Source organism: Enhydra lutris, unplaced genomic scaffold, assembly GCF_002288905.1.
Source record: "Enhydra lutris kenyoni isolate GAN:26980312 unplaced genomic scaffold, ASM228890v2 scaffoldscaffold56, whole genome shotgun sequence".
Classification (NCBI taxonomy): Eukaryota; Metazoa; Chordata; class Mammalia; order Carnivora; family Mustelidae; genus Enhydra; species Enhydra lutris.
In genome coordinates this window covers 8186971-8211000 of record NW_019154140.1, presented here as the reverse complement: position 1 = coordinate 8211000, position 24030 = coordinate 8186971, and the positions used below count along the sequence as shown (strand labels likewise).

General features: G+C 48.1%; 1 protein-coding gene across 1 annotated transcript; it reads left to right on the top strand.

The window, feature by feature from the left end:
• Nucleotides 1-1608: 1608 nt before the first annotated feature.
• LOC111157958 (family with sequence similarity 186 member B) lies at nucleotides 1609-21444 on the top strand. Its single transcript, XM_022519717.1, is given in 10 exon segments — nucleotides 1609-1704; nucleotides 2740-2965; nucleotides 9016-9198; nucleotides 11754-13410; nucleotides 13878-14070; nucleotides 15712-15887; nucleotides 16807-16992; nucleotides 21204-21259; nucleotides 21262-21341; nucleotides 21343-21444. Coding segments are annotated over 10 exon segments (2955 nt in total).
• Nucleotides 21445-24030: the final 2586 nt, after the last annotated feature.

Here is a 24030-nt window from a genome sequence, read left to right as displayed (position 1 = left end):
TAAAATCTGGTATTAATATAGCCACTCCAGCTTTCTTTTTGATTAGTATTAGCATGGTTTATCTCTTTCTGTCCTTTTACGTTTAACTTATGTGTGTCTTTTTATTTATTTAAAGTGTGTTTCTTATAGACAGCCCATAATTGAGGCTTGAGTTTTTCTTTTTTGAGCCTTACAATCTCTATCTTTTAAGTAGCTTTCTTAGATCATAATCTAATTATCAGTATGATTGGGTTCAAAAGAAAGAAGAAGGGGAGGAAGGAGAGGAAAAAAGGAAAGGACCTGGATTGGAGTCAGGAAACCAGGGTGAAGACTTGACCTTGTACTTCCCAGCTCTGTAACTTTAGGTAAATTTCGTAACTTCTCTGAGTCTTCGCTGGCTCATTCATGTTTTTAAGGATGAATAAGTTATTTGTAACTACCAGATGCTCTGAAATCTTAAGTGATTCAAGGACTATCCAGTACCAGATGTATGGATGAAGAGGTATCTGTAAACAGGGTATGAGTGCCTTAAAGACAGAACTGGGTCTCACTTATTTCTGTATTTCTAGCACCTAGACCCAGGCTTGGCATGTAGAATGTTCCCAGTAAGTGTTCACTGAGTGAAAGAGTCAATAAAAGAGCTAACTTTGAGTATATGAATGAATGATAGTTTATGAAAGATGGGTGTCAGGTGATAAGTTATTAAGTGACCATGACACTGCTGAGAACTGAACTTTACAATATTTGATTACAATATTTGACTCCTTATCTGTTAAGTGGGAATACTTTTAAGTCGTATGGAAGAATAATTTGCAACTATACATATTTGTTCTTACATATGCATTCATTCAGCAAGTGTTTCTTAAGTGCCTAGTGTGTGCCAGGCTTGGTTCTAGGTCCCAGGCATACAACAATGTCCATTTTAGGCATTTCTTTCTAAAAGCCATCTTTATAGTGATAGTCTTCAGTGAGGAAAAGTGCTGATAGAGCCTTGATCCTAGGTGCAAATGCAAACATAATACCTTTAGTTATTGATTGGCTGTAATTTTTAAAAGCTTTTCTTTGGGCAAAGAACTTTTTCGAGTTGCTTTTTCTTATTTTTAGCCAGTAAGATTTAGTTTGGTAGCAGAACATTTAAGTACTTAAGGAAAAAAAGAATAGGCTGACACAGGATGTCAGGGTGGCTCAGGGGGTTAAGTGTCTACCTTCCACTCAGGTCATGATCCCAGGGTCCTGGGATTGAGCCCCACATCAGACTCCTTGCTCAGTGGGGATCCTGGTTCTCCCTCTGCCTGCTGCTACCCCTGCTTGTGCTCTCTCTCTGACAAATAAATAAAATCTTTAAAAAAAAGCCACAATAGGTCGACTTAATATATATTAGGTAATGGATAAAAAGCTAGATAACCATGCAGATAGTTGACAAGGAGCCTTTCTTCTAATCAAACTGATGATGTCACTGAAGAAAGGTCAGTTGGAACCTGATGTCTGGCAGTTATAGGGAGCTGTGTCTAGGCAGAGGGTACTCAGGAACCACCCTGGCACCCTTAACCCCAAAGCAGCTAGCATCCCATGTCCAGGCCTGGGTACCAGAGACACAGGACATCTTTACAACTACCAGGGTGATCCAGAATGGAGAAAGACAGGCCCCCACAGTTGATGACCCCTGCTTCAGTGAAAGCCATCATCTCAAGGATTGAGGCTGCCCAGCTAACACGGGCTCAGGAGGTACTTGAAATGAAGGAGTCACCCTTCTATTGGGATCTGATGTGGAGACTGGGAACTGACCACAGATTGGGGCAAGAATCCAGCTCTGGGCCTTCAGGGGTCCTGGGATCCTTAGTAAGCTGGGTTTGCAGACAGATTAATCCAAAATATCCATCTCCGAGACTTGGCCTCTGTTGGGCAAACTGAAATCAAACAACCCCCATGAGGCAGGGCACAGGAAGGGAACAGCCTATAAGGAAGACCCAGGATGGCCCTGAGACACATAGTGATAAGTCTTAGCAGGGCAAGAGGAGGGGCCCAGACTTTCTGATTTGGGCCTCTTCTTGGCCATCTGTCAGCATCCTTCACAGTTAGCCCTAGAAGCTTACAGAGAAATGGCCAAAGGCTGAACTCACCCTGCATATGACTCTCTAGTGCAGTTTTTTTTTTTTTTTCAATGGGACCCTCTGATCCCAAGGGTTTCTTAGAGCCTCAGTTTTTCAGTCTGTTGCTTCAGGATGCTTACGAGATATCCAGAAGTCCCTAGAAAATTTTAAAATTCTGAAGAAATGCACACACTACATTTGTAGTATTCTCTTCCTTCCTGACCTGGTCTTAGTCATCACAGGGACATTAAGAAGAGCTAACACGGGGCGCCTGGGTGACTCAGTGGGTTAAAGCCTCTGCCTTCGGCTCAGGTCATGATCCCAGGGTCCTGGGATCAAACCCTGCATCGGGCTCTCTGCTCGGCAGGGAGCCTGCTTCCTCCTCTCTGCCTGCCTCTCTGCCTACTTGTGATCTCTGTCTGTCAAATAAATAAATAAATAAGAGCTAACACTTATTTTATGTGGCAGGCACTGTCCTAAGTGCTTTACAAATATTAATTCATTTAATCTTTACAAAAACTTGGTGACATCAGTACCCTAACAATCCCCAGTTTACAAGTAAGGACACGGAGGCCCCAAGAGGTGAACTGACTTGTCTGAGATCACCCCTTCCAGGCCATGGTGTCCGGCACCGGACTTCACACCCCTAAATCTGCTGCCTCCCATGTAGGATATTTCTTCCCAGCTCTCCGACATCTTGGACAATGTCAACTGTGTCATCAACCGCTTCCAGGAAGAACTAGGATATGATTTAAAAGAAAAGGCAAAATCTGACCGGACAGAACGAAAGGGCAAGAACAGATTCATCTTGCTGGAGAAAATTGCCTCCTTCTCCGAAGATGCTAAGACCAAAGAGAAGCACTTGTACGAAATTCTCCGCTGGCTGGGTGACTGGGGTGAGTTTGTGGACCGGGTACCCGGGGGCAGGCTCCTTCCCCGCTGGACACTGGTCCCACCCTCACTCCCATATCCTCCTTACCCCACCCCAGGTGGGCTCTGGTGGGGCAGCAGGCACAGCACCTCTCTACTGAAACTTTCCCCTGCTCCCGTCACAGCAATCATGTCTACCCAGACAGACAAATGTGTGACTGTCCAGAACATAGTAGATTGTGACATTAGCTGCATGAGTGATGAAGCTAAGTCACAGGTCTGTGGTGACATCTCTCTTTTTTTTTTAATTAACACATAATGTATTATTTGCTTCAGGGGTACAGGTCTGTGAATCATCAGTCTTTCACAATTCACAGCACTGACCATGGCATATACTCTTCGAATTTTCATCACCCAGCCACCTCATCCCTCTCCCCTCCCCCCTGCAACCCTCAGTTTGTTTCATGAGATTAAGAGTCTCTTATGGTTTGTCTTCCCTCCCCGGTTCCATCTTGTTTCATTTTTCCCTCCCTATCCACCATGTCCCCCTGCCCTGCCTCTCAAATTCCTCATATCAGAGAGATCATATGATAACTGTCTTTCTCTGATTGACTTATTTCACTCAGCGTAATACTTCTAGTTCCAGGGACGCCTGGGTGGCTCAGTTGGTTGAGCAGCTGCCTTTGGCTCAGGTCATGGTCCCGGTGTCCTGGGATCGAGTCGCACATCGGGCTCCTTGCTTGGCGGGGAGCCTGCTTCTCCCTCTGCCTCTGCCTGCCATTCTGTCTGCCTGTGCTTGCTCTCTCTCCCTCTCTCTCTGACAAATAAATAAAAAAATCTTTAAAAAAAAAAAAAATACTTCTAGTTCCATCCACCTCGTTGCAAATGGCAAGATTTCAGGTTTTTGATGGCTGCATGTATTCCATTGTGTGTGTATGTGTGTGTGTGTGTGTGTGTGTGTGTGTATCTATATCTATATCTATATCTATATCTATATATGCCACATTTTCTTTATCCATTCATCTGTTGATGGGCATCTAGGCTCTTTCCATAGTTTGGCTATTATGGACATTGTTGCTATAAACATTCAGGTGCACGTGCACCTTCGCATCAGTACGTTTGTACCTTTAGGGTAAATACCCAGTAGTGCAATCGCTGGGTCATAGGGTAGCTCTATCTTCAACTCTTTGAGGAACCTCCATGCTGTTTTCCAGAGTGGCTGCACCAGCTTGCATTCCCACCAACAGTGTAGGAGGGTTCTCCTTTCTCTGCATCCTCGCCAACATCTGTTGTTTCCTGACTGGTTAATTTTAGCCATTCTGACTGGTGTGAGGTGATATCTCACTGTGGTTTTGATTTGCATTTCCCTGATGCCAAGTGATGTGGAGCACTTTTTCATGTGTCTGTTGGCCATGTGGATGTCTTCTTTGCAGAAATGTCTGTTCATGACATCTCATTTTTTTACCAAGGTTGAAATTAAATTCAAGCCCATGCTCTTTTATTTTTTTATTTGTATTTTTCCCAGATTTATTGAGACGTAATTGATAAATAACATTGTGTAATTTAGAATGTACATTGCCGTGATTTGATAGATGTATATGTTGTGCGGTGTTTGTCACAATCAGATTAGTTAACACATTCATCGTCTCGCAAGATACCCTTTTTTTTCTGCTGAGAACATTTAAGATCTATTCTCTTAGTAAATTACAAGCATACAATATGGCATTGTTAGCACAGTTACCACACTGTATATTAGACCCCCCAGAACTTTTTTATGACTGAAACTTTGTACCCTTTGGCCAACACCTCCCCATTGCCCCCACCCCCACCCAGACCCTGGTAACCACCATCTACTATCGGTTTCTGTGAGTTCAGCTTTTTAGATTCCACATGGAAGTGAGATAACACAGTGTTTGTCTCTCTCTGTCCAACTTACTTCATTTGGCCTAATACCCTCAAATTCCATCCATGTTGTGACAAATGGCAGGATTTCCCTTGTTATGATGGAATAATATTTCATTGCATGAAGGGGACACCTGGCTGGCTCAGTTGGAGGAACATAGGACTCTTGACCTCAGGGTCGTGAGTTCAAGCCCCACATTAGGGGTAGAGATTACTTAAATAAACTAAAAAAAATAAATATTTCATTGTGTACACCACATTTTCTTTAACCATTCATTGATCAGCTGACACTTAGCTTGGTTTTATGTCTTGGCTCTTGTGGATAATGCTTCAGTGAACCTGGGCATACAGAGATATCTCTTGGAGGTAGTGCTTCCGTTCCCTTTGGACATATACCCAGAAGTGGGGTTGCAGGATCATATGGTAATTGTATTTTTTTCAAAGATTTTATTTATTTATTTGAGAGATAGAGAGAATGAGAGCCAGCAAGCATGAGAGTGGGAAGGTGAGAGGGAGAAGCAGACTCCCTGGTGAGCCGGGAGCCCAATGCAGGACTTGATCCTGGAACTCCAGGATCATGACCTAGGCTGAAGCCAGTTGCTCAACCAACTGAGCTACCGAGGTCCCTATTTTAATTTTTAGATTAAATACTGTTTTCCAAAATGGTGGTACCAACTTACATTCCCACCAACAGCACAAAAGGGTCCCCTTTTTCCACATCCTCACCAACACTTGTTATCTCTAGTCTTTTTCATGATAGCTGTCCTATCAGGTATGAGGTAATATCTCCTTGTGGTTTTAATTTGTGCTTCCCTGACAATGAGTAGTGTTGAGCCCCTTTTCATGTACCTGTTGGCCATTTGTGGGTCTTTAAAAAAATGTCTATTCAGATCTTTTGCCTTTTTTTCTCTCATATACGTATTTAATCATAGGGTTGAGAGGAATCATAAATACAATCTGGCTCTACATTGTTAATATGACAAGTAACAAAAGAAGTGTGTCCAAATTGGTGTCATTTTAAAGTTGTCATCTCTAATGTTAGTGTGCCCTCAATATCTCTCAGGATACTTATTTTAATAATTGTCTGGTGCTGTTGGCCTCCTGCCCTCCCTCCCTTCAGGGCCACGGACCATTGTCACTTTCACTAAAGCTCCTTTTCAACTTCAGGAGTCACAATACCCCTGTGGTTAAAATTACTGGCTGTGGGGAAGATGTGAGTCTGTCTCCACCATTTAGGAGATGTATGAACTTAGGCAAGCCATTTGATTTTTCTGCACGGCTGGTTCCTCATCTCTGGAATAGTTGGTCCCGCCCCAGCCAGGTCCACACTGACACATGGCTTGGACACATTTATCAGCACAATGGGGGACACACATTTGCCTGCTTTCCTCAACACCAGGACAACTCTGAGAGAAACCACCAGTAGGTAGTTTTCTCCCCAAGTCGAAAGGCTGTTAGATCACTGATTCTGTGCCATTTACACTTAAACCAGTTCAGAACGTGTTGGAGCTAGTGCAGAAAATTTGATCAAAAGGATATGGGTATGACTCTTGTGTAGCCATAGAATGGCTATGGTTGGGCAATTAAGTTGTTGTCACTTTTCAGGGGGCCACTTTCTGGAAGCTGGGTGCTCGCATGAAAGGAAAGCTTTCTGAGAACAGGCCAGACTCCTTTGTTCTTTTTTTTTTTTTTTTTAAGATTTTATTTATTTATTTGTCAGAGAGAGAGAGAGAGAGCGTGCATGTGCACAAGCAGGCAGAGTGGCAGACAGAGTGGCAGGCAGAGGCAGAGAGAGAAGCAGGCGCCTGGCGGAGCAAGGAGTCTGAGGCGGGACTCGATCCCAGGACACTGGGATCATGACCTGAGCCGAAAGCAGCGGCCCAACTGACTGAGCCACCTGGGGTTCCCCCTCCTTTGGTCTTTATCATAGCTTCTGTGTGGCCTTTGCCCTGGTTTTTTTAAATTGGATTATTTGTTTTGTTGGCTCTTGAGTTGTATGAGCTCCTTCTTTTGGATATTGTCCCCTTATCAGATAAACCTTTGCAAATACTTCCTCCCATTCTGTAGATTGCCTTTATCATTTTTTTTTTTTTAAGATTTTACTTACTTATTTGACAGAGATCACAAGTAGGCAGAAAGGCGGGGGTGGGGGGTAGCAGGTGCCCCGCCAAGCAGAGAGCCTGACGAGGGTCTCAATCCTAGGACCCCAAGGTCACGACCTGAGCTGAAGGCAGAAGCTTTAACCCACTGAGCCACCCAGTGGGTTTTGTTTTGTTGATGGTTCCTTTTACTGTGCAGAAACTTTTTAGTTTGATGTAGTCCCCCTTGTTTATGTTTGCTTCTGTTGCCTCTGCTTTTGGTGTCATAGCTACAAAATCATTGCCAGGACCAATGTCAAGAAGGTTTTTTCCTATGTTTTCTTCTAAGAGTTTTATGGTTTCAGGTCTTACATTTAAGTCTTTCATCCACTTCAAGTTAATTTTTGTGAATGGTGTAAGATAGGGGTCCAATTTGCATGAATGTCCAGGTTTACCAACATCACTCATTGAAGAGCCATCCTTCACCCACTGCATATTCTTGGCTTGCTTGTCAAATATTAGTTGCCCATGAATGCAAGGGTTTATTTCTGGGTTTTTTATTCTATTCCTCTTGTCCCTGTATTTCTTTTTATGCCAATACCATATTGTCTTGATTACTATAGCTTTGTAGCACAGTTTGAAATCAGATAGTATGACACCCCCAGCTTTGCTCTTTTTCTCAAGATCACTCTGGCTATTTGGGGCCTTTTGTGGTTCTCTGTGAATTTTAGGATTGTTTTTTCTGTTTCTATGAAAAATGCTATTGGCATTTTGTTAGAGATTTCACTGAATCTGTAGACGGCTCTAAGATGGTTGTATGGATATTTTAAACCATATTGTCTTCCAATCCATGAATATGGAGTACCTTTCCATTTATATGTGTCTTCTTCAATTTCTTCTATCAACATCTTACAGTTTATAGTGTGGAGATCCTTTACCTCCCTGGTTAAATTTATTCCTAAGTATATTATTATTTTTGATGCTGTTGTAAAGGGGATTATTTTTTTTCTTTTTCAGATAGTTTATTGTTAGCATATAGAAATGCAACTGATTTTTAAAGAGACCTTTACTGTTATTTATTTTGAGAGCGAGAGAATGCACATGCGTGCATGTAGTTGGGGAGAGGAGCAGAGGGAGGGGGGAGAGAGAATCCCCAGCAGGCTCCACGCCATGTGGAGCCTGATGGTGGCCTCTATCCCACAACCCTGAGATCATGACCTGAGCCAAAATCAAGAGTCGGTTGCTTAAGTGACTATGCCACCCAGGTGCCCCGAAATGCAACAGACTTTTGTATGTTGATTTTGTATCCTGCAACTTTACCGAATTTGTTTATTAGTTCTAACAGTTTTTTGTTTTTTGTTTTTTGTTTTTTTGTGGAACACACCAGGTAGTTTATAGAGGAACCCACAGGTGATATTCAAAGTACTTAATGACCCTCACTTCATGGGCACTGGGCCAAACAGCACCGATGCCAGCTGTAAACAATTGGTATAGCCACTTGAATGTGGACCATCTAGACGCAGCCCTAGAGCTAGTGCTACCCGCATTAAGATCAGAGTTATGCCTTCACAAGACCTTCTTCTGCCATGAGGTTGGGCAGATGCTGCAGTGTCAGCGTAAGGTGGTATAGGGATGGGCCCCATGCCCTTCACACTGCCTGCCCCCAAGGAGCTCTCAGTTCTGTGGTCCTTCAGCTCCCCCCAAGATCTAAGCAGAGTTGTTCACTCCAGTTAAGTCATTTAATTGTCCAGATACCAGACTAGGCAAAGGAGGTATAGAGCAAAACAAGACAGACACATCCCTGGGCTTATAGTTAAACAACAACACAGTTTAACGTTTATTGCGTATTTTCTACACAGCAAGCTTCATGTTAATCACTTCACATGTATTATCTCATTTAATTTCCATCCAGCCCTCTCACAGGCATGTATGCTGAGGCTCGGAGAAATCAGTAACTTACCCAACATCACACAGCTAGTAAGAGGTGAATCCAATCCAACCTCAAAGCCTGCTGATGTAACCCCCATGCTGTGGGACTCCTTAGGGCTCCCTAGAGGACAATTGCACTCAGCCTGTACCCTCCACTCCGTTTACAGGTGACAGTCTCACCTATGAGCTCAGGAACAGGAAGGGTAAGGAAGAAGAGAAAGCTCTGGATGAATGGATTGAGGTGATGGAGAAGGTGTTACCTCTGTCCCTCATTGCCACCAAAGGAGGCATCGAGTCTCTCATTTCCCTCTGCTCTACTCTCATTGAAAGACAAAAGAAAGGGACACAAAGTAGGTTGCAGGCGTGGGGGGGAGGGGGGATTGGTGGGGTGGATGCCATCTCAGAGGAAAAGGTCTCATACTGGGGTCTATGGGGGTCTTTCTGACTCTTCTCCATTAACAAAAGCCTTATCTGAGATGGAGGGGCAGTAGTGAGGGGTTGGGCTATTGAACCCAAGTTGAGCACTGAGCAGATCTGAGCTGTGGAGGGAGGAGTAATGTGAAGACAGGTCCCTGTTGGTGCTTACTGGGGCTGTAGCTTCATGGAGGTCCTGGGAGATCAAGGCTAATAAGCCAGAAAGGCTGGATGGAATATGTAGCTGGATCCCAAAGAACATCCCTTCCTTACTCCAAATCCAGCTGCAGAGCCAAGAAATCTGGTGAGACTCAGCCAGAGGCCCTTCCAGAACCTTCTCAACTGTGGCTGCTCCAGAAATGGTCAATCAACAACATGGCTCAACCTTGAAATTCTACTTGTATCAGCCCTAGAAGGGACCTGAGATGATTTACTCCTCCTACATTTTGTTTTCCTTTTTAAAGATTATTTATTTATTTATTTATTTGACAAGCAGGGAGAGTGGGAGAGGGAGAAGCAGGCTTCCTGCAGAGCAGGAAGCCTGATGCGGAGCTCGATCCCAAGACCCCCTGGAATCATGACCTGAGCCTAAGGCAGATGCTTAACAATTGAGCCACCCAGGTGCCCCTCCTCCTACATTTTGTAGATGACAATATTAAAGCTCAGAAAAGAGAAAGAACCATAAAACAAAACAAAAAAACAAAAAAACTGTGGCAAGGGACGCCTGGGTGGCTCAGTTGGTTAAGCAGCTGCCTTCGGCTCAGGTCATGATCCCAGCGTCCTGGGATCGAGTCCCACATCGGGCTCCTTGCTCGTCAGGGAGCCTGCTTCTCCCTCTGCCTCTGCCTGCCATTCTGTCTGCCTGTGCTCGCTCTCTCTCCCTCTCTCTCTCTGACAAATAAATAAATAAAATCTTTTTAAAAAAAAAAATTAAAAAAAAAAAAACTGTGGCAAAACCAGACCCCACACTTGGGTTTTCTGGCTTCTTAATCTTACTCGAGAGCATGGGCTTCACAGTCAGATGAACTTGAGTTTGAATCCCATGTGCCAATTTCGGGCTGTGTGACTTTGAACAGGTTGTTTCATCTTTGTGAACCTCATTCTTGTCATACACAAAGTGAGGAGCGCACCGCCCACATGCCGGGCTCCACTGGGTCTGAAGCATCTGGCACCATGCTCAGGGCTTAATAAGCAGTAGGTCATGTTAGGGTTTTGTCATTGATTATCATGGCCAGGATCCTTATCAAGCAAGATTGATAGTTGGGGGAGGAAGGAAGCAGGGAAGGGTGCGCAAGGAGACAGTCTCTCCTACAATCCTTAGCACATTATGTCTTGAAATGTAGTTATATTTATATGCATTTCTCTACTGGATTATAAACTCCTGGAGGGCAAAGGCTGCGTCCTATTCATTTCTTCTTAGGGATTATTTACTGAGCACTTACTAGGTACCTAGTTCTGTGCTTGCCACTAAACATGCATGATTTAGTGAATTCCAATGAGTAGATGCTGTGGTGATCCCCATTTTTCAGAAACAGAGGCACTGAGAGGTTAGGGAACTTGCCTAAAGCAAATAGTAAGGATGGGATTCAAGCCCAAGTTATCTGATTCTAGAATTCAACCTCTGAACCATTAGGCCATATGGCCTCTCTGACAATATTAGCTAAGTGCTAGCTTGACTTCAGTGCCACTTAATTTCCATGTACCCTTTAGCCTGTCATCCAAAGTTAGCTAGTGTTTTTTCTGTCAGTGATGTTTGTCGGATGGACAAGTGAATGGATGCTCCAAGATAATCACTCTCGTAGCCCTACATACATAGATCAAGGGAATACTGCTAGGACCATGACCCAGTCCTGAGGAGCTGAAGCCTATGAACGGGTTTGAAGAGTGCACGGCGTGTACTTATGTGCATTTTCCTGAGAAGGTCCCTGCTTTCATCAAAGTATCAAAAGAGTTCATGACCCCCCAAATGGAAGAAGACATTAGTCATTAAAAAACCCAATGTGTGAACAGTGGCGGAATCATGTGGTAAATTCTCTACACAGTCTAGTGGTGACTGGGAAAGGGAAGCAAAACTTCTCAGGTGATCTGGAATCTAAGTTCCAGGTAGGCTTCCAGAGTTTGGGTAGTTGACAGTAGGGAGCCAAACATGGATACTGAGGCTGGGAAGTAGCATGATTAGAAAAGAAAATTTACTCCAGGGAAATATGTAGGATTAGAAATACATTGAATTAGATAGTTTCAGGCCCCATGTGCCCTGCAGGTGCCTTGGAGCTGGCAGACCCCAGTGGGCAAGCTCTGGGCAAGCTCTGAGCCTGGCAGAGACCTCTCCTGACAATATCTCCCCTGGTCTCACGTGTTGCCTCAGCTCCTTATTCTTGCCAAAGGCCTAAGAGGGTTGGATAGGGAATTTGGTCAAGCAGGGTGTAGAGAATCTGTATAATCCGTGGCACCCATAGAAGTTTATTGCTTTTGTTCTCTCCACCTCTCCTAGTATCCAAACACACCTTCTGGCAGGGCTGGTGGGAACAAAGCCCCCCTAGATCTGCATCCTACCCTCAGCCACTGAGCCCAGAGCAGATGCTCCAGGACAAGCATACTACATGCATGAAGGTCTCTGAGGTGATGTCCATGCTGGAGGAGCTCCTGGACTCCACCATGTTCAACCAGGGGGAGATCAGAGCCATCAGGTACATGTCTGCTGTGGTGGAGAACCTCAATAAGGCCTTAACCCTCCAGCACAAAGAGAATAGTAACCTAGAGAACAAATACAGGAACCTGGAAATAGAGATGACCAAAGAACTCAGCAGCCAGAGGCTCTACTTCCAGAATTCCCTCCAAGTTCTACAGAGCAAGAGGGATGCCCTACTAAAGCAGGTGGAAATTCTAGGGGGAAAATACCATGACCTTCTCCTGATAAAGCATGCCTTAGAGTTCCAGCTGAAGAAGGCTCAGTCTGCTAGAGATCAAGCAGAAGAACCAGCCAAGATCTTGATAGACTTCCTGGGCCCCACTGAGAAAGAGACCCTCTCAAAGAAAGAAAGAGTCATGGAGAAAACCCAGCAGGAGAGGTTGCTTTTTTCACTGCCCCCAGGTTTCATGACCGAAGCCTGGGACAGTGGTACTAGGCCTTCAACGTCTCAGGCACTTTCCACCATGACCACACATGCAAGGATTGCCGATGTGTACAGCAGCAAGGACACTGAGTGTCTCCAGCCCATGTTGCTATCCCCAGTAGACAACAAGTTTCCTAAGAAATGGGAAGGACTAGCAGCAGAGACCCCAGGCCACCAAGTCAAAGACCACAAGGATTTCCAGAAAGCAGCCCAAGAGAAGGAAGGACTCCAAATTAAGTCCCATGTTAGGATGCAGCTGTCCCCAGAAAGCTCTAAGAAGGTGGTCTTGGAGAGCAAGATGGAGCACTGGGAAGAAGAACTCAGCTGGGAGAGGCAGAGGCAGCAGTGGCTGGAGGAGGAGGCGATGTGGCTGCAGCGGCAGAAGAAATGGGCCCTGCTGGAGCAGGAGCATCAGGAGAAACTGCAGCAGTGGGAGATGGAGGAGGCGGCGAGGGAGCAGCAGCAGAGGTTGGGCCAGCAGGAAAAGGAGCAAGGGGGCCCACGGAGAGACCTGGAGCAGTCAGGGGAGGACGTGGACAGGGTGATCTTCACGACCACCAGGCGGTGGAAAGACCTGGAGAAGACATCCCTGGCACCTCCCCCAAGCTGGGCCCAGTCTGCTCACCAAGGCAGGAGGCCACGGCAGCCCAGGTCCCCTAATATCCCACAGCCTGCCCCCAGACACCAGAGGAACCTGCGTTCCGCCAAGTCTACCCAGAAACCATGGGCCTCCCAGGTTCCCATGAAGCCCAAGAAATCGGCCTCCTTCCCTGTCACAGGGACATCCATCCAAAAGGTGTCCCGGCCTCTGTTGCATATCTCCCCGGCAGCTCTTAAGGGCAAAGTATACCACATGGATGCAGAGGCCCAGAGGAAGAACCTGCAGCTCCTGAGCAAGGAGGCTGAGCCAGGGCTGCCGCACTCACTGCGCAGCAAGGCGCTGGAGCTCACCACCACCACCATGGAGCTCGGCACACTTCGGCTGCAGTGCCTGTGCCACAGGTACATCCTCTACAGGCGCTTCCGGATCCTCCGGTAGGTACCCCTGGCACCCGAGCCCCCCGCCGTGTGTGGGCAGAGCCAACACCTAAATAGAGAGGAGGAGCACAGAGCGAATGGGGATGGAGAGGTCCCCCCAGACAAGGTCCCCTGAAGGAGGGGACTGGCAAAGGGTGTCTGGCCTTGGGGCCTTGGCAAGTCAGGAACTTGCTTTTCCTCAAAGCCCGCTCCCTTATTTCTTCCTCTCTTCCCTTCACCCTGTCCCTAATGCACCTACTATGCTCCCCGGCCTGCCTTACTCTCTCTCCCTGTTTCCAGCCAGGCCCCACGGCTCCTCACCTGCCACCACCTTGCACTTCTCTGTCTCCTGCTTTCCTTGGCTTTCAACAGCCTCTGTTGCTCTCCTTGCTGTCAGCATTTATAACACGGAGTCCTCTCTGCTTAACAGACTTGGGGGAGCGGGAAGCCCTTTCACCCACGAAGTCACTTCCCTCGTCTCCCAGACAGGAAGTGACTGACCGCATACAAGTCGTGCGGGAAACTGAGACTGCCTACAAGGCCCAGAACCTCTACATCTTCCTGGATAACATCGATCACCTGCAGAACCTCTGGCTGCAGGCCTGGGCAGACAAGCAGAAGGACCTGGAGGAGAAGCGCCGAGAGTGTCTGAGCAGCATGGCGACCATATTCCCCAAGGTGGGCCTCCCCTGCCAGAAGTCAGCGCCATCAGGAGGGACAGGGCCAGGAAGTGAGCCAGTGGGGCTCTGGAGTAGAACTGGGGAGCAGGCAGCTGAAAGGAACTAAGAGGACAGGTGAAAGCCTCTGAGGCAAGAAGAGGCGAAGGCTGGAAGTACCTTAGTGGGAGGAAGGGCAACTTTCCAGTTTCCATATATGGGGGAGGCTGGGAGAGAGAGAGAGGCCCTCAGAATGAGCTGTAGAAGAAGGACTCTTGGGGAGAGGGGAGGCAGCTGGACCCTGCAGTCCCAGCTTTGTGCCCAAGTTCTCCCTCCCTCATGGGTCCCTCCGCCCTGCTCCTATGGGTTCTACTTGCTCTTCCGGCTTGGTCACAGCTGTCTTTGGCACCCACATGCCGGAGTCTCACTCTGCTGCTCTCTGGGAACAGCTCCCTTGGCTTCCAGATACCAGGTCTCTTCCCATCACTTCCTGCTCAAGGTTCCTGACAGGTAAAATCACTGAGACCCTGGTTGAAAATGTCTTCACTCAGTCCCTTCACTCCGAATGGACAGTTTGTCTGGAGACAGAAGTCTAGGTTAGAATTATTTTCCTTCTCAATTTTAACAGCTCTGCTCATAGCCTTCTGGGTTTTGGTGTTGCCGTTGACAGTACAAAGTCTTTTTGAGGCCTGACCTGTGCGTTTGACCTGTTTATACTCTCTGGGGGCCAGCTTCGTTTTCCCCTTCTAGCAGGCTCAGAGAAGCAGCGAGTGTTAATGTAGTCCACAGGGGGCTAGCTGACAGTTTGGGGGGGATTGGGAAATCACAGCATTGGCTCAGAACCCACAGGGAGTCCTCCCTAGGGTTGAGCCAAGAGGGCGATTCGAGTTTGGGGGAAGCTGTGTGCTGAGGCACACAGCGTAAGTGCCGACATTGGGCAGTTGGAGGAGCCTTGGCCATGGGGCAGTCCTCTCAACTCAGTTTCCTACCACTTTCCCCTAGCCCTGATCATCTGCTATAGGTAGCTTGACTTGCTACATTGGTTTTGAGGCTGAGAAGGAAGGGGACAGGGAGGGTTCCCTCACTTCTCACGCAATGCCAAGGCAGGGGCCGAAGGAAAAGATACCCAGAGCATTCTAGGCACAACTCAGCCTCACGTCATGAGCCCTGCGTGCTGTCTCGAGTTCCTGTTGCTCTGGCTTCCGGTAGTTTTTTCCTTGCTCTTTTGCTCAGTGTTCAGCTTCTCCACAACAAAGGAGAAAAGAGGAGCTAACCTAGCAAATAAGAATTCAAGGAGTTTTGGGACACTGAGGTGGCTCAGTTGTTAAGCATCTGCCTTTGGGTCTGGTCATGATCCCAGGGTCCTGGGATTGAGTCCCACATCGGGTTCCCTGCTCAATGGGGAGTCTGCTTCTGCCTCTCCCACTCCCACTGCTTGTGTTCCCTCTCTGGCTGTGTCTCCTCTCTCTGTCAATAAATAAATAAAATCTTTAAAAAATTTTTTCAAGGAGTTTTTAGGAAATTTGATACTCGGGGGTCCCAGGAGTCTCTGATTGGAGGGATTCCCTGGGGCTTACCTTCTCTTCTCAGCCCTGAGTCAGGCTGTGCTCTGGAGAGGGGATGAATTCCTGTCTCTGTGACGCCTCTCTGCTGGTTCCTCTAGCTCCTGGAGTGGAACATCCATTTGCACACTCCCGTGATCACCAACCCAAAGTCCAGGAAAAACAAGCCACCCCCATCCTTTCTCCGGCGCATCCACTCCTGTGGCCCCTTCAGCAGGCAGTCCCCAGAGCACTTCACACCCAAGCACTGGGAATGTGCTCCCCTGCGCCGGGCCCGGTAGGTGACGGGCAGCCCAAGGGATGGGTGGGGGTACTGGGAGCAAGACTGGGTATGGCCAGACTGGGGAGACTGGCAGCTTGGTGAGGACAAAGACAGGCCAAGCTCACCTCATGAGTTGCAAGATGCCTGTCTTTTCAGCCACCCTGCTTGACTCTGCCCGTTGGCTCACAAGCCCGTGCGTATGCGTGTGTGTGTGTGTGTGTGTGTGTGTGTATGTGTGTGTGTGTGATGACGACAAGACATGGGCTTCAGAAGCCAGACAGGTCAAGTAGGTTTCAAATTGCAACTGAGCATTGTTGGTCCAGCACCTGCTATTGATCTGTCTGTATAAACAGACCTGATCCTTCCCACCATGTAACCTCCAGGCTCAGAAAGAGATACCATGAGGGGCGCCTGGGTGACTCAGTGGGTTAAGCCTCTGCCTTCGGCTCAGGTCATGTCTCAGGGTCCTGGGATTGAGCCCGCATCGGGCTCTCTGCTCGACAGGGAGCCTGCTTCCCGCTCTCTCTGCCTGCCTCTCTGCCTACTTGTGATCTCTCTCTCTCTGTCAAATAAATAAATAAAATATAAAAAAAAAAAAAAAAGAGAGATCCCAGGAGCTTCGGGGGGGGGGGGGCGTCAAGAATACACACATCCTCCCCTGGGTGGGGCATCCCTGGGACACATGCCTAGAAGAACAGAGGCCATCCTAGCGCCCCTCCAGCTGTCCCTCAGCCAGAGAAGCCCCAGGGAGATGAGGCTTAGGGTCAAGGGGAAGCGAGGTGACAGGACGGTGGTGACAACTATTTGAGAGGGCAAGAAAACAAGACCCAATGTTTTGGGCCTAACGGATTTGGGGAGCTTATTGTTTCTTGATCTCCCTCTGTGTATCTAACTTTTTTGTCTCTTTTCTATGCTTTCGACCTCCACACCCCAGCCAGCAGGAGAACCAGATGGAGGCCATCTGGAGAACTGATGTGGCCTCCTCCAGTCACCCAGTAGAAAAGAGGACTCCCCCAAGCCTGCCCTGGGACCAGCTTGGAGGGTGCCCTGACATTCCCCGGCTGTTGGCCTTGGATGTGCCTTCCTCCTATCGGAGAAGCTTACAGTCCCTCAAGACCTGGTAAGGTGTAAGCCTAGACAGTTAATCCGGATTTGGGGAGACCTTCTCACCAAGGCCAGGGGCCAGAGTGCACACCGTCTCAGACCAACAACCCAAGAGACCACTTTGCCGACATTCATAACGACCTCATTTATCACACCAGATCAGACAGAGACGCTCAGCCGCCTCACCGGCCATCAGCTTGGGTCCCCACGCCACCATTCCAGTTCTCTCACAGGACTTCACGTAGTGTCTCAGAAGATCACTATGCAAGTCTTAACTGCCCACTTGTTGCCTGAGCTGCCACGTGTTTCCTGATTTGGCTTAGGAGGTGAATTCTGCCCTAGACTGGGGGGGGGGGGTTCGTTCTCGTTGAGAGAACCAGGTGCAGGAACGGAGAGATGAGGGAGACCAAGAATCCTGTGATGAACCTGACACTCGGGCCTGGGCCTGTCTTTGGCGTTCTCATTTCCTTACTGCCTTCAAGAATTGTTCCCAGGAAGAACTGTTAAGGGGAAGGGGCAGGACTCAGTGGGCCGACAGGAGGCTTTTCTAGTTAGGGAGCCTCCACACTCCTTTGGCTCTCCAGGCTTGAAGATGTCACTGTTGAAGACTCAAGGCTCTTTCAAGGAGCCTTTTTAGATGTTTGGAGACCATCCCAGCTGCCCCTTGTGGCCCTGACCCTGCCCCAACTATAGATCTTTGACAGGGAGAGGGCACTGAGGTCTGCTAGTCTAGATCTAACCAGAACCAAGGCTATAGGATGCTGCTACTGCCTTGCCCTCCAGACGGGGACTTAGGGAAGAGAGGATGACATGATAAGATCAAACAAGGCTGGCCCTTGGCTCTGAAGCAGGCCCAAGGGTCCCAGATGGTACACAGACACCTGGCTTCCAGTTCCCGGAGAGTGGCTAAGAGATATGTGTGTGTCCGTATGTATGTATGTTGTTAGCTGAGTTGGAAAGGGCAAACGGAATTAATTGAACGTAACCAAAACAACACTGTGGCGGAACTCAGGAAACCGGAGGTCAGCTGGGGCCCCGCTCCGCTAAGATTTGGCTAAACTTGCCCAAGGCTCCCCATAGTAGAGTCTCTTCTCCCCGAGCTCCTCCTCTCTCTGCATCCCTGCCAGGGCCCAGGCTTGGCTTGGCATCTGCTTGAATCTCAGGCCTTTGTTCTTCCCCCACACATAAATATGTGTGACTATCAAGAATACACACTCCACTTGACCCTTGAAAATTTACGAAGGGGGTGGGAGGATGATGGGAAAAGGGCTTCTCCGAGAACAGCACCGAACGACAGCCTCCTTTCTCACCCTCTCTGGCGTAACATGCAGAACTCATTCCTTCCTGTCTCCTGCAGAGCTGTTCCACCCACACCCAGGCCTCCATTGGGATCTCAGCTTCAGGCTTACGCACTTATCAAAATATTGTTCCCGGCAAAGACAGCTTCCCCTTTCCAGGGGAATTTAAGTGAATACAATTTTCTTCCCCCCCCTTTCTTAATTCGATACAACTCTGTTCAGTGCATCATACTATCAGGTGTAGAGGCAAAGCCCTGCTGCTTATGTCTTGCTCCGCATCCCAGGTGGGTGTCCCCTCCCTGCATGTCAGGTTGGTCTGGAATGGTTCAGTGGACCCCGTTATTGTGGCGTGGGAATCGGCCACTCTCTAATGAAAGTTCTCTGCCGCTTGCCCGGGCTACTGCTGCCTGGGGGCATGGCGGGGGTTGGCTGTGCTGCTTTCTTTGCAAGGGCTCCTTGCGTGGAGACACACTCCACTTTCACTCCTACTAGAGGGTACCTTCTCTCTGGCCACCTGCCCCTGGCTCACCAAGGATCCTCAGATCCAGCTGCGGTGTGGTCCCAGGTCACTCACTTCTTAGTGTTCCTGTCACCCTCAGCAGCTCCCTGGGCCCAGGTCACAGCACCATCTAGTCTCCTAAGTAGGGACAGGCTGCACACCGCCTTCCCCATTCTCCTGTCCGCGGTGGACAGCCTGTCTCATCTACAGGCCCCTGGGGTGTCCCCTTAGAACACGGGGAAGGGCTCTTCATCGTCCCTCCATGGGTTGGGACACTAGAAAGGTCCTGTCCCTCAAAAACCAGCAGACCCCCTCCACCAAGAGCTGGCTCTGCCTTGTCTTGTAAACCTCTCCCCTGGGCTTCCTGTCTGACAGGTGAGATCACTGAGTACCCACACGCACCAAACACTGTCTGCTGTGGCAGAAGAATCTCAAGGCTGATTCTAAGTGCTCTGTCCTCCTCAGCTCGCGGACTATTCCCGCGCCACCCAAGCTCGGTGGTTCACGTGCTCTGCCAAGGTGCAGCGAGCACAGACGCACACAGACCTCCACCCTGCTGCAGACGGACTGACAGACTGACGAGAGGGCTTGTAACTGTTTCTGGGGAAGGAGATGAGCAAGCAGGGAGTGGCAAGGAAGGAACCCGGATGGAGAGGAAGGAGCAGGGGAGGATGAGGGGAGGGAAGAGGAAGTACCCTGTGATGTGAGACAAGAGGTAGAGCCCCTAGGATGTGGCACAAGTGTTACGGTGAGCAGTTCCACATCGGGTTCCAGGCTGGGCGATGCCCTGGACTGTCTCCCAGAGGCCACGAGGGAAGCTCTTGGGTGGGCTGGATGGGCTGGGTGGCCTCTCAGCTGCTCTCCAACCCAAAATTGAATTGACTTTTTCAGTGCCTTGGTGGCTGACAGAAAGGAACACCAGGAAGCCCCAGATGAGTCAGCCGAGCTCGCTTGTAAGAAGTCCAATGAGTCCTTTCCTGGAACTCTAAAAAGCCAGAAGGATCGAGACGATCTCAGTCCCCACTCCATCCCTTAGTCAGTAATTCTCAAACTTCAGGGTGACTAAACATCACATGGAAACTTGTTTCAAAGGCAGGTTCCCAGCTGGTGTTTTTACACAAACATCCTGGGTATCGCTAAGTAGTCCTAGAACTTAGAAACACTACTTTCCTCCTTCGGTCCCCAAACTGTACATTTTTAAATAAAATAGCGGTGTGTTTATTTTTAAACATTTCTGTGTTGATGCTGAAAACCCACCCCTCCCCAACTCATTTCCCCAGCCAGCTCATGACCACTCAGCCCCTGACCTGGAGATGCCCATCGGGGCGCCTTCCCCAAGAAGTGTCTCTACCCTTTGGGAGCCAACAAGCTGAGACGGCCACGATTAGTACCTGGCAGACACCGGTAACTTTTCACTGAATCACAGTCCTGGACAGATAAGTAACTGTTGTGCTGATAATTAGCGGGAAAGCTCAGAAGATAAGAACAAAAGGTGATATCAAGTACCAGTCAAGGCCAAGTGTCATTGGGTGGGAGGCAGAGGCGTGTAGGTCTCTGAGGAGTGAGGGCTCAAGGGAAGACAGGGGGACACAAAAGTTCCAGATCTAGATGGTGTGGGCCAAAGCGGCCATCTCTGGAAATTGTCTTCGATGCAGTTACAACACTACCTTTGTGAGTTCATTCAGCCAACCAGCACCGATGTCTGCCCCACTCTCCCTGGCACACAGCTGTCTGCCCCATCTTGAACTTGGTCTTCACCCTCCCCCTCTTCTCCGCTGGCCCAGCTGCACCTTTCCTGACATTGGTCAGGAAATGACCTTGTCCTCAGAGAACCCGTAATCCAGTGATTCTATTTATCAGGAACCATGCTATCCAGGCTTCCACTCAAGGTTGAGACTCTGGAAGGAAGAAAAGGATATGGGATGTGAACAGCTGGCCTTTTGATGATGTCAGAGTAGAAAATGACTTCTGAGCAATGGCTTAGCACACAGCAAGGATGGAGAGGAAGGTGAGAGGCGTTCCTGATGCAGGTCTCACACAGGACAGCTCGGGCGACCCCTCCGCTCCTGGCCTTTCAGGTCCCAGGCTTATTCTTTCTTTGGATGCCTTGCCCCAGTGGTATCCCCCACAATAAAATGCCCTCACACTAAATGGACTGCTTTATATAATTTGAAAGGATTTATATAACTTTGCTTTGGAAATAACCGGCTAGGAGTTTTTTTAACATGTCGTTGGCTGTGACTCCTCAACGATCTTCATGCATAGGGATGAAATCTAACAAGTTTTGTAAATGTAAGAAGGATATTTTAATACTAAATTTGACAGTGTAATGAAACTGACAGTATTATGTTTTGTCAACAATTGCATATTAATATTTTTACAGACTTTTTGAAGCCAATGACATTTTAAGGGTTTCGTACGTTTTTATAGGCTCTTGGCACTGGGCTTAAGGTGCCTAGTGGCTACACCTGGTCTGGTGATGGTGAACTTGGACTTTCTGGACATCCTCTAGCAAGCACTCTGGCAAGCAAGCAGAGTGTCTGCCAGATTCTTCTGCTTTGTCGACGGTTCCATCTCCTTGAAGGCAAAGAAGCTATGGATTGTCCAACGTGGGAAGCCAAGAAGTTTGGACACCAGGGAGAGAGATCTCTCTATCTCTGTCTCTTTATGATATATATGGTGTTTTTCGAGTTATGAGGTTTTTGATATGATACACGAGCTTCATTTTTTTTTTTTTTGTCAGAGCAAACTTGATGTACGTGGTCAAATAAGGTATCACCTCCACCCCCCAAGAAAACTCCAGGAAGCCTGAGGCATGGAAAGGAATACTTCTTGGCATATTTCTTTGAGCCAGATTTAGGGATTGGCCATAGATCTGCTTGTGTGGCCCGTGGCCTTGGGGCCTCCAAGATGACAAGCCAATATTAATGTGGAGAAGGGGACATGAGGAAAGGGCCTGCTTTAAGCCCTAAGCACGACCTGCAAGGAGGCACTGGTAAAGTCGAGAGGACAAAAACCTTTTGAAGACAACCCAGCCAAGAGCCAGGGAGCGGAAAGCCGTGCCGGGTCTTGTCTTCCAAGGTCTGGGGAGGCCAACTTGGAAAGTCAGAAAAAGGATGAACATGACTGCATGATTGGAAGAGCTAGCTTCTAAAAAAATAAAAATAAAAAATAAATACAAAAGAGCATGGCTAACATATAACTATCAATTGGGGACTTTGAAATAGCTATATTTACTATAAACAGTCTAGTGGAAATGGTGGACAACATGCTTAACAGGTGGGGAATTTGAGCAAAGAGTAGGAAATTATAAACAAATGGAAAAATGGAAATGCTAGAAGTGAAAACCTTAATAGCAGAAATGAAGAATTCCTTCAACAGAGTTATCCAACAGGACAAAAGCAGAGGGAAAAAAATCTGTGAATGCAGCTAGATCAACAAAAATGAACCAGACTGTCTCCCAAAAAGTAGAAGCAAGCAAACCCAAAACTAAGCACCAAGACGTATGGTACAATGACAACTGGTCTAACCCATATGTAATGGAAGTCCCAGAAGAAGAGGGGAGACCGAATGGGGCAGAAGAAATACTTGAAGAGATGATCACTCAGAATCCCAGATTAATGAAACACAACAAACCACAGATCCAAGAAGCCCAGAGAACCCCAAACAGGATAAATGGAAAGAAAAACATAACAGCATATCACAGTCAAACTGTTGACACCAAAGATTAGGGAACATCTTGAAAATAGCCAAAAAAAAAAAAAAAAAAAAGGAAAGAAAAGAAAAAGTAGCCAGAAAGATGCGGCGCCTGGATGCTTCAGTTGGTTGAGTTTCTGACTCTTCATTTTGGCTCACGTCGTGATCTCAGGGTCATGAGATATCCAGTCCATTGTCTGGCTCTGTGCTCAGTGGAAAGTGTGCTTATGATTCTCTCCCTCGGCCCCCCCACCCCACTAGGGTATTCTCCAGGAAGGAAGGAAGGGAGGGAGGGAGGAAGGAAAAGGAAAGAAGCCAGAAAGTAAAACAAATTACATAGAAAAACAAGAAACAATCTTATAAGCAACTCAACCAGATGGTTCCTGAGGCCCGGCTGTATCCATGTTTATAGGTCCACAAGACACCCCAGGAGCATTGCAGGACGTTTCCCCATTTGGAGACTGATAGTAGCTTAGACAGGTTTCTATTACCTGCAAAACACAGTGGGCTGCCAGCGGGCGGCTTCCTGAAGGCACCAGCCCTCCAGTCCCCAGCCTGCAGCCGCCATCACTCCCCACCCCATGCCACACCCAGACCCTCCCCTCTTTCCATACACCCCGCCTTGAGCCGGCTGTGGCCATGTCACCCCTCAAGACTGTTGACTGGCTGTGAACTGGAAAGAGGCAGAGCAGGTGGAAGCCAGACATACTAGTTACTGGCCTCACTGCCCTCAAGGGAGGCCCTGGGATCTGACTGTCGCTTCAAATCCTTTCCTCAAACAGGACCAGCTTGGAACAACCAAAGCCGGAGTCCCGCCGGGACCCCCGTCAGGGCTCTGCAGAGGGCACGGTCATGATCACTGGTGGCCATGTCTGTGAGAGGCGGAGTGTTGCCAGTAATTCAGGGTCGCCATGGGATCAGGGAGAATCAGGTTTCCTCCTCCGCAACCCCTGTTCTGAGCGTCCTTGTGTTGGCTTCTGGGGCCTCTCTTTCCAGAAGAGAGGTCCTTTCCTAGAGAAGCCACAAGGAGGCGCCAAAGAGCTTGCTTCAGGCCTCAGCTGGCCAGGAGTCAGAGGGGTTGGATTTACAATATGGCAACGGCCCAAAGACACAAGTGAGGCCGGTGGGCTTCCCCTGAGAAGGTGATCGGCTGAGTGCAGAGAGCAAGCGTGGCAAAGGTAGGGGAAAGAGACAAGGGATTCCTGACTCACCTTGCACATCTCGATCCTGCAGACAATTCCTGGTAAAGCCGGAGTCCTCTCCCGCAGTGGGAGAGGAGCACTCCTGCAGGGTCCTGAGCTCTGCAGTCCCCAAGAGCTTTCCTTGCAAATCATTCTTCAGGCAAGTGTTTGTTAGGAACTCTGCCGGGAGGCCCTTCGCATAGACTTCCTCAAGCCTGCGACACGTCCGCATTCATTCATTCATTAATTCATTCAACAGATAACCAATTGGCCACTTACTACTGGGCACGGTTCTAGGCATGAAAGATACAGTTCTGAAGAAAATAGATTTTTTTTAAGTGCTTTCATGGAGTTTACATTACCTTGGGGGAAAACAGACT